Below are 10,516 nucleotides of genomic sequence, written 5' to 3'. Positions count from 1 at the left end.
GGTCTAGAGTTCCCAGCCACTCCATCTCTTCATGTCATCATCTCTGCCTCCATCTGTGGTGTCACGATTTCTCTGAGTAGGGTCCCACACTCCGCTCTTCTTCCTTGAATGGTCCCAGGGACCTCCGCTCCTGGACTGCAAAGTCAACCAGTCCCCTCCTTTTGCTACAAAATGTCTACCATTACATTTCTAACCCTCACAATCAGTTCTGGTAACAATTATTCACTATTGTACCACAGGAGTCATAGCCCCATCTCCTTTCATCAGTCCCACCCAGACAGATTGGATAGTACTCAGTGGAGATTCTACCTTCCTCTGCGCCCTCTGGATCTAGGCTCCCTCTTGAAAGCTTGTAAGCCAGTCACTTCTTGCCTTTGTAGTCCCACCCCCCATTTTGGGTAGCCAATGTCCAAGTTGCCCATTCCTGTCTACTCTGTGTACTGAGGGGGTGGGGATGATTCTCACTGTAAAGATTTGTTCCCTCTTTTGAGCTACTGCATCCATAGGTATAGTTCAAGTTCATCAAATTGTATCAGAAAACTCTTTTTTTCCTTCTTCTAGCTGAGTTCTGGTCATCCAACCATTGAAGCCAGGTCAAGTGGGTGTTCTTGTGCATATCCCCTCACTTCTTATTAGCTGGATGCTTCACTCGCCACTCTAGTCCTCTGTGGCTATGTCACTGACTTAAGGCCCAGGAGTTGCCAGGTCTTGCCATACTGCTGGCCAGCCAGGTCTCCACCCGGGTTCACAGGAGTCTATTGAACGTGGTAGGACTTAGCTCACAGCTTCATTGCTGTTTTTCCCTCAGTTCTGATCACTAGTCAGACGGCGTGTCTGCTTGTGTATTCCCCTTGAGTCTTAGTCTTGGAAGGGGGTTTGCCCTGAGGGTATTTAATCACTTGCCTTGATGTTTCCTGGGCGAGCAACTTGCTTGTTCTTGTAGTAGTCAGTTGGACTGCCATTATTGTTTTTCATTTTTCCTGTTGGTCTTTCTTTCAAGAAGTGTCTTCTGTTCTTCTAGCATTCTAGGCTGGTCTGCTTTTCCTTTCAAGTGGAGATTTCCCACCTCAGAAGATTCTGGATGGGGTTCAGGATTCTGCCTGTGATCTTATGCAATATCAGGCACTTTCTTGATGCAGTAGAAAGAGCATCTGTTTTTTGATGACTCAAACTCTGGAATCACCTCTGCCTCTTACTTGTTTGAGGGACTTAGGGTTGTTGTTGTTGTTGTTGTTTTGTGTCGTTAAGTCAGTTCTGACTCATAGCAACACTATATGGGGTTCCTAGGGAGTGGCTGGTGGGTTTGAATTGCCAACCCTGTGGTTAGCAGTTCAGTGTTTATCCTATAACACCAGTAGTGCCTTAAATTGTCTGTGCCCCAGTCTCCTTGGCCATACAATAAAGAAACAATAACAACACTTCCTACTTTTCAGTGCTCTTATGAAGATGCAGTGAGAGAGTAGAGTTGTGAGTGGTTTGGAAAATTTTAAAGTAACATGCAAAGACCAACCCCCACAAAACCCAGGAACTCAATGGTGTTATTTCTCTTGAGAATTTTTTTGAGATTATAGAGGAAAGCATTAAAATAGCTCATTTTAAATCAGACTTTTTCAGTGATATATCACTTAGGAGCTACTATCATGCCTCCACATGGAGTATTTTATGAGTGGACTATGAATTAACTACCACCACCAGCTGCCATTGATCTCCAGAGGATTTGTTTCCAATAGCTTGTATGTTGGAAAGTAGATCACCAGACTTTTCTTCTGGGTAGATTTGAATGTCCAACCTTTTGATTAGTAGTTGAATGTTTAATCATTTCAGACACCCAGGGAATGCAAAGAATCATTTGTAATGGTTTGTTGTTAAGTACAGTGGAGTCGGTTCCAACTCATAGTGACCCTGCACAGGGTTTCCGAGGCTGCAAATCTTTACAGGAACAGCTGTTTCTCCCGCAGAACAGCTGGTAGTTTCGATCTGCTGACCGTGAGATTAGCAGCCAGATTCACTACACTACCAGAGGCAAAGAATTCCTATATTACAGCTTTGTGAATTGATTTTATGGTTCCCAAATAGGACTTGTAGATCAGTTTAACATTTTATCTTCTGCATTTTTTTTTTTTTTTTTGAGTAGAATATAAAATGAGGTGACAAATTCCTTTAAGTAAGGCCCTTTCTTCTTGTGCCAAAGGTACTCTCAGAGTTTCAGAAGTGTTGCAATTAATGATCATTGACCCTGGGGCTGATGGTGAATCTCTTGATGCTCCTTCCCTTGATAGAGTGTATAACATATCTTGTGCTTCCTCCCCGTGTTTTCAGAATGCCAGCAGCTACACTGCAGCAATGACGGAGCCAAAGTCAGTGTGTGTCTCAGTGGATGAAGTGGTGTCCGGAAACATGGAAACCACTGAGACCGAACTACTGAACGGACACCTGAAGAAAGTGGACAACAACCTTACAGAGGCCCAACGCTTCTCCTCCTTGCCTCGGAGGGCAGCTGTGAACATTGAGTTCAAGGACCTGTCCTATTCTGTTCCTGAAGGACCGTGGTGGAGGAAGAAAGGTAGGAAAAAAGCCCACTTTATTCATGAAAAGATGAAAGGAACTTGTGAAGGAAGAAGCAGGTTGTTTGGGGAAAATCTTGGGTCTGGAAATTGGGAGACCAAAATCGCCTTCGCAAGTCTGTTACTACTGAGGCAACTTATTTAATTGCTGTAGGCTCCATTTGTCTCAGCTATAAAATGGAGAGGTTGGATTAAATGATTTTAAGGTTCATGGCAATGGTAAAATTCTGTGATGTTGTTACAAGTGACCTGTAGTTGGTAAAAAAGCAAAGAATGTTAACCAAGCTTTACCAGAGTCAATGTGTGCTACTTTCCAGTGAGCACTCAAGAGGATCATCATTTGTGAATGCTGCTTATGGTAATCTTTCAAGGTGGAACTATTCTTTAAAATTCTCAAGTAAATGGAAAATGGCACTACTTTCTGAGTTTGAAGGATTAAAAAGTAGTCTATGACCTGGAGTGATTGCATTAAGAATCTTGAAATGATTGTGTTAAGGATTGAAAGGACTCTTAAGTGGTTGAGGTTGGTGGGCAATAAATATAAACTCTTTTAAAATAAGTCATATAGATATAAATGGAAGACACAGAAAGGACTGGAATTTAGGAAGTCTGAAAAACTCATAGTACAGGAGCTTGCCACAGGAATGTTGCTTGTTAACTAGAATTGACAACTGACCTGTATTTTGAGTTTCCTTAGGAACTTGGTTGCTTCCTTTTCCATATCTGTATTTTCACAATGTGTAGAGTTAATGAGTTAATGTCTCCTTGGGTTGGTACTTCTCTTTCTAGCCTAATCTAGTTCCCCTATGGGACTCATTCTTCATATCCCTCATGTGACACCATCTGTCCCTGAGTTTTCCATCTTTCAGGTGGGAGGGGGAGCTGATCGGAAGCGGTCATGTTAACCAGGACCAAGAAGCGAACGTCCTTAGTTTCTAAGGAATCACTTAACTAGAATATCTATGAAGAATTTTGAACAATGAATATGATTCAAGTACCACTATAAAATTGTTATTTTTTTTAAGGCTTTCAATTTAAATCTAGATTCAATCCTTTCTTTTTGAAGAAGAAAGATCCATTGAAAGTTGCTTTGCTTATTTTTAATTTTTCTTCTTTTCTATAACTTTCATTTTGTTTTCATACTCCCTTGAGGCCTAAGCCTTTGAGACCACTGGTGCAGGCACTCTGGATAATTTTAGAACCTAGATGGATTTGTCTGTGGGATCTGCCAGCCTAGGTTGGTTGTAGATGATTTTATGTATATGTTTGCACACCCAGGAACAGCTCTGGTACCTTCTAAATGGTCAGTTATGTACAGCATTGTTATCTGATACTTACATTTCCAGACAACACCAGCCTGTTTTGTTAAGAAAGAAATTCTGTAGCTGGCTTGGGGCTAAGTCCATTTTTGTTTTTGTTGAGTCTATTGAAATTTCAACATAGAGACACAGCCTTTTCCTTCTCAACGTGAAGAAAGATTTCACAGAAAAATGCACTAAGTCAGAAGAACATTGTTATATTTGGCTTAATGTGTCTATAAATGTACTCACTGTGGCAAACCCATGAGTGACAGAGTGCTTTTAATCTGTTAGGTGTGGCCTGGACAACATTATTGTGATGGTCGAAATGCTTAGGGAGATGGCCTGTAAATGATAGGTGGTTTGTGATGTGGGAATGCAAACATTTAAAAAGTATAGGAGAATCAGAATCTTGGTTTGAAATCTAACACATAAGCCTTGGCATACAGTAGATGCTCAGTCAATATTTGCAAAGGAGGTAAACTCATTCCTAGTCAGATGCATAACCTTATATTCTCTGAAGTGGGAAAACTGAGTTGACCAATGGATGCTGACCTCTTATTCTTCACAGGAGGGGCCATCACTGCTTGTTCCAGGTGACTCTCTGGGAAGCTCAGTCTAGGTGGCTAGCAGATAAACACTTGCCCTGCAGTAACCTGTGTGGGCTCAGGAGGGGGAGGAGTGGGGCGTGGGTATGAAGGACCTGCCCATGAGTCAGAGATGGTTACAGCCAGAAGGGGTGACAGACATGAATGGTTGAGTGTGTCCCAGTTGCTGGTTTCTCAACCAGCGAGCCTTGGTTTTGTGCTCACCTTCCTCCCCATCTCCCACTCTCGGCAGCAGCAGGAGCAACTGTGCCTGATTTATCATGTTTTGCCTTCCTCTCTTAATGGCCCTTCCCCTTTGTTTCCTTTACCTGGTACCTGCAATTCAAAATTTAGGTGGTTCCTCACTCCAGCATAAATTTAGGGTGGGAAATACTTGTCTGTCTTCTCAGGGGTTTGAAAAGAAACTAAGGCTGAGTAAGTGCCTTAGGGGCTTGCTCATGTGATCTAGTGAGAGGCAGGCTTGAGTCTAGAGCAAAGGTCTCTACTGTACTTCCACGGGTTGGCCCTACCTTACCTTGAGCAGAGCCTTAAGGGATCCCAGTGTTTCAGAGTCCACATGGCTATTAGGAAAGAAGGGCTCTTCCAGTGGGCTTGGTTACCCATAAAGCCCTGTCCTGCTGTTTTTATATGTGACCACAGTAGGAGAGTCTTGGTGTAGTGCTGCGGGTTAATGCGCTGGACTGCAAGGTCGATTTGAACCACAGAGTTTGTGGTTCAAGCTCACCAGCCACTCCTTGGAAACCCTATACAGGGTAGCTCTAGATTGGAACCATCTCAATGGCACTTAACAACAACAATATTAGGTAAGAGTCTGCAGCTAGGAGAACCTAGAATTTTCCCCACTGAGGGAGATAGCTCTTCAGGAACTCTTTTCAGTGCTTCCTACTCTCTGTGACCAGAATGCGCTTGGGTGTTTCTTCCAGTTGGCTCAACTTGGATAACACATTTTCCTAACTAATATTCACCCCCAGGCTGAAGAATAAAGTATGCATTAGATCTGGACCCTGCTGCTGGGCTGCCTGATTGGATTTCCTTCCTGGTTCTGGTCCAACATGGGAATTCCATGTATGCCTTTTCCACATGGCTGACCGCTCTCTGTCTGCTGCTATGGCTGTTGCTAGATGTCTGTTTCCTTTGCCCTCAACTTGGGTTCTTCCTTTCCCATTTTGCCCCTTTCATAGTTACAAATTTTCTCAGTCCCCACTAACGATTAGGTTAAGCTGAGATGTTGAATCATAGTCATTCTCTGCATTTCTGTTTTCTCGTTGTGGTGATTTTATAGTTGGCATCATCTCTGTGTGACTTCAAGTACAACCTTTGGGACAGAGGTGGCTTTTCTGGTCTCATTCATCCTATTAGTTTTGCTGTCTATAGGAAGGTGATTGTGTTTAATTTATTTTTATGTGCTGAGCTCATGACGGTAGTCACACTGGCATAGGACATTATGACATTCTTCAGGAGTAAGACATCTCTAAGTGTAATAGCTGAGTGAGTATTGAGAGCACCTGGTTTAGCCTCTTCATTGTCTAGTTAAGGAAACAGGGGCCTGTAAGCAGAAGTGATTTGCTCATGATCAAAGTCAACACTGGAACACCAGTTGCTTCAGTTCCCAGCCTTATAAAGATATTGGACCACTGACCATAAATCCCAGGAAAGACTTTTTCTTGCAGTCTTTCACTCAGAACATGGTGCCGAGATGCAAACTCGATATAGAACATTCTAGCATTCTGGCTAGAATAGCATTTTAAAACTCCCACATAATTATTTTAAAGAAGGAAAACAAGACGAAGAAGAGAGAACTTCACAATCCTTAGGAGAAAGAGGAGACCAGTGAATAAGCAGCAGTGCAGAAGATGCCAAAGACAAAGTCCCTAAATCAGTGATGGAGAGCTTAGTGACTGCCAAGCATTGAAAATAGTGTATAACAAAACATCTTGTATTTTCAATTGTAGTTACATTTTCACCATGTGATTAATGATGTCTTTGGAGGAAAAACTAGATCATATAATAGATTCCTAGTAGAGAACATAATTCTGAAAGGAACTATTCTCAGGAGGGAAAAGTACACCCCGAGGATAATTTCACATGCTTCTGATACTGTTAATTACTTGCCCTCAAGGAATTCACTCACGTAGCATACGTTGATGGGACAAATGACTTGGAACAGTAGCCGACTTCGGTGCTGCCTCATAACAAACTCTTATGTCAGGGAAAACATGGCGTAATTGTTCTCCCTCACTCCTCCATGTGACTTTCCTTTGAAAGTAACTTTTGCTTCCTGTAAGTTAGACCCATGTTAATGACTTTTAGGACCCCATTTTAAGAAGAGAATCCACCCATAAACTACTTCTTAGGTGAAGATAGATGTTGGTGATGAAGAGGAGACATTATGTTTCAGTAGTGTGTCTGACTTTCAGCTCCTGTTCACCAAGGAGTTGCATTTTTATTAGGATGCAATGAGTCCCGATGAACAAATTAAGTACTTGGGTACTCTGTATACTCCTTCCCCCATCCCTCAAAGTGATCGGAACCATTTCTATGTCTAGATGATTAAATCTAAAGCAGTTCTTCAGTCCATTTGGCTTACAGGGTCAATTCGGGAGGGGTGGCTGCCCATTAAACTGTAATGTGAGACTCAGGGACAGTTCCAAAATCATAGTGGTAGGAAGCTGGAACTTGAAACCAGGTCTGCAGGATCTCAAGATAAGCTACCTGCAGGGTTTGCCAGGAAACTGGGAAGTGCTTAGCCCAGAGGTGGGCATACCAGTAGACTGCCCAGGTCATGGATGTGCCTCATCTTGTTTAGGGATTGGCTTAAATGTGAATTGGTCTGCTTCAATGCCTGCTCCCTTTTGCCATTCATAAGATTGAGAAAAGGTATTTCATATTCCTTTGGAGAAACTCGGCTTGTCCTGTTCACTTACTAGTGAATCAAAGCTAATGTGTACAGCGTGATTACTCTCAAACAAGTGACATGATTCTTAGAAATTAAATACTTTGAGATGAAGTTCAGGCTGAGAACAAAAGAAATCACATCTGGGGCTTTAGAGTGTTTTCTTTACTATCCTTCAGCTAAGCCATTGTCTCAAAATGGTAACACCCCGGTGGAAATGGAATATCATCTTCTACTTTGAAATCCAATCCTCCAGTCTCATTCTTGCTAAAACTCAGGAACATGTTAACCATTCCTTGCAGCTTCAAGCCAGATTACCTTTATTGTTTTGCTTCTAAGGTATGAAAATTCATTTAACACCCTTCTCGGATTCAAGTTCATTTTTTTTTTTTTTAGTTTCCATGATAGTTTCTCAAGGCCTGTAATGACAAGTTGACTAAAATGAGTGGAATGTGTCATTAATAAATCCATTTCAGGAATTCCGTTAAGGGAAGACTAGATTCTAATCAAGTGCTGGGTGACTTGATCTAACCCGCTGGAACAGAGACAGGAAGGGAAGTCCAGTTATAGAAGGCTCTGGAGATCCTGAAAGAGCTGTGGGTTTTCAGAGAGGCAGTTGTTCAGATTTGAAGGGAATTTATAGTTTCTTAGAATGAACATGTCCCTGAGTAATAAAAGTAGTTAATGCACTCGGCTATTAACCAAAAGGTTGGAGGTTCAAGTCTACCCAGAGATACCTAAAAAGGAAATCCTGGCAATCTACTGAAAAATCAACCACTGAAAATCCTGTGCAAAGCAGTTTTATTCTGACACACTTGGGGTGCTCATGAATCAGAAGAGACTTGATGGCAACTGTTCTTTTTAGAAAGAATTACATTTGTGCTTCTTGAAGCTGCCATGCTAAGGTTGGCACTCCTATGGGTTGAAAAGAGTTGCTTTTAACACTTTTGTGTTTATCTGAGGCTGTCACTAATGTTTTAGTGCAGTGTGGTAGTCCCAGTCTACTGCTATGACTCATGGCTTGGGGCGAGGAGATTGACAGAGGGGACCCAAATGGCCCTCGGTTGCCTTGGTGTGGAACCCAGTGGATTGGAGTCACCTTCTCCCCCAACCAATTTTTATGCTCAGTATTTGGTGGTTCCCCAGGGCAGATGGGTAGGCAGTTCACCCACTTGCGCCTCCACGAACAGCACCCCTTGGGTGTGGGATTCTCCCAAGATGGTTCTGATCCTCTGCCCTACAAGTCCACAAAGAGGCTTTGCAAAAATGTTAAAAATGGACCAATTTTGAGGGCGGACTTATGTCAGATGAAGTCATTGTGATTGATGCATAAAGTCAAGCTGGTGGTTTGCTAGTGTACAGGAAGAACATGAACATCTAGGCAGGGTGGAGGGGTGGGAGGGACAGCTAGCACATTCTCTCCTTATGAGCATGCTGCTTTGGAAGTCTTACCTTCATTATCTGGGACTGGAATTAAAGGTCCATGAACCCAAAGCATAGCCCCATCAGGCTCAAGAGCCTGGTGCCCACTGACTCCCTGGGTGTGGATGGCTTTTCCAACATTGGCCTTAGGCCTCCTTTTCTCCTTTGTTTCCATGACTGACCACCCTGCCACTTCTAGTTGACAGGATCTTTATTTAGCAATATTATATTTTACCATTTTTCTGGGGAGTCCACCTGTTCCTAGAACCATGTGGTATTTTCAGTTTTACTTTGCACACTATGCCATGCTTAGTGGTGGGCATCACAAACTTTCTGAGGTCACTCTTGCCACACTCATTTTCACCCAATTGGCAGGTGCCCTCCACCTTCCTTTAACACCTCAAATGTGCTTGTATCTTGAAAACTGCTAATTCTTGAACAAAATTCTCCCTCTCAACAAGAACTTAATCCACTAAGCTCAATAAATAACCGAAGGTGCCTTTTTGCTGAACATGATGCCATTTCTTTTGTTTATAGATTGGCAGAAAAAAAGTTTAGTAATTGTATCCATGCCCTTTTGGAGTTCAGTTCTAGAATCAACAGATTTGTTTATTTAAGGAACAAAGGTAACCATGTGGGTCATATTAAATATATTTAGAAAGACTGAACGTGCAAAGCGGGAGTTTGTAATAGGGCTACATTCTCTATCAAAACAACACTGATGAACTTCCAAAACCAGTATAAGAATTGTTACCTTCAAACTGAATTATGTCTAATAATTGAGTTTTTTGACCCACGTTGTAAGAAAAGGCATCAAGAGGTGTTTCTGGGGACAGTAGGACTACTGGCCTGTCGATAGGGCTGTAACCTGGCTTGGAGTCCTTTGTTTCTCTTCTCACTGTAGCAGCTGTTAGTCACCTTTGTGCACTGTGGATGTGGTGTCAAAATTAAGACATGCCAGAGTGACTTCAAGACTATGATTATATCCAACTGAGACCTATATTTATAATCCAAGTCTTGGAGCTTAAAGGAACCTTGGAGCTCCTCTTTTCGGACCTCCCACCCCAGAGAGGAATACCTCTTGCCCTGTCCCTCTCAATGGCCTGTCAGTTGGCCTCTGAGCACTTTCAGCCACCCAGAACTAATGCCTCTAGGAAGACAGTCCGTGCTTGCATAATTCTAATTCTTAGAAAATTCCACTGTATGTTGAACTGAAATCTGAATTGGAGTAATTTTCATTTGTTGATCCAAGATCTGATTTTCTGGAACAAGGAAAATCTTTGTGTCTTGAAATGAGTTCACACATTGGGGAAGAGATGGAATTTAACCAAGTACAAAACAGTTACTAAGTACATTAAAAGTCAATGCTACCTGGAAAGGAAGAAATAAGATGCAAAACAAGTGACCCTCGGAGGACACGAGGGCATCACAGTGGCAACCATGAAGCGAGGGCAGGGCAGTGTGCCGGAGCTTTGGCCGGAATAGTCTTGTTCTCTGTAAACTGGTAAGGGTGGAGTTCCATAGAAGAGCAGAATATGAGTCATGTTCTTTGTATCCTTTTATTGTCAAAAGGCAAACTGATGTGCTTAGACCAAAAAAGTCCCCTGAACTTTCTATCTTAAAAGTGAGCCTTTTGGCATGCAATTTTATGGGATTTCTAAGTTGGTGAGGACTAAGGTGCGTCTGACCCAAGCCATGGCATTTTCAATAACTTCATATGCATGCGAAAGC

General features: G+C 42.4%; 1 protein-coding gene across 3 annotated transcripts in view; it reads left to right on the top strand.

The window, feature by feature from the left end:
- Positions 1-10,516, top strand: part of ABCG1 (ATP-binding cassette, sub-family G (WHITE), member 1) — a 92,471-nt gene that overhangs the window by 7,183 nt on the left and 74,772 nt on the right. For all 3 annotated transcript variants that reach the window (XM_006870828.1, XM_006870827.1, XM_006870829.1), the window contains exon 2: positions 2,320-2,563. In XM_006870828.1, the coding sequence (XP_006870890.1) occupies positions 2,320-2,563 (244 nt within the window). The remainder of the gene's footprint in view (positions 1-2,319; positions 2,564-10,516) is intronic.

This window comes from Chrysochloris asiatica, unplaced genomic scaffold (genome assembly GCF_000296735.1).
Source record: "Chrysochloris asiatica unplaced genomic scaffold, ChrAsi1.0 scaffold00154, whole genome shotgun sequence".
Taxonomy (NCBI): Eukaryota; Metazoa; Chordata; class Mammalia; order Afrosoricida; family Chrysochloridae; genus Chrysochloris; species Chrysochloris asiatica.
Note: the sequence above shows the minus strand (reverse complement) of the source record. Positions and strands in the feature narration are given on the sequence as shown.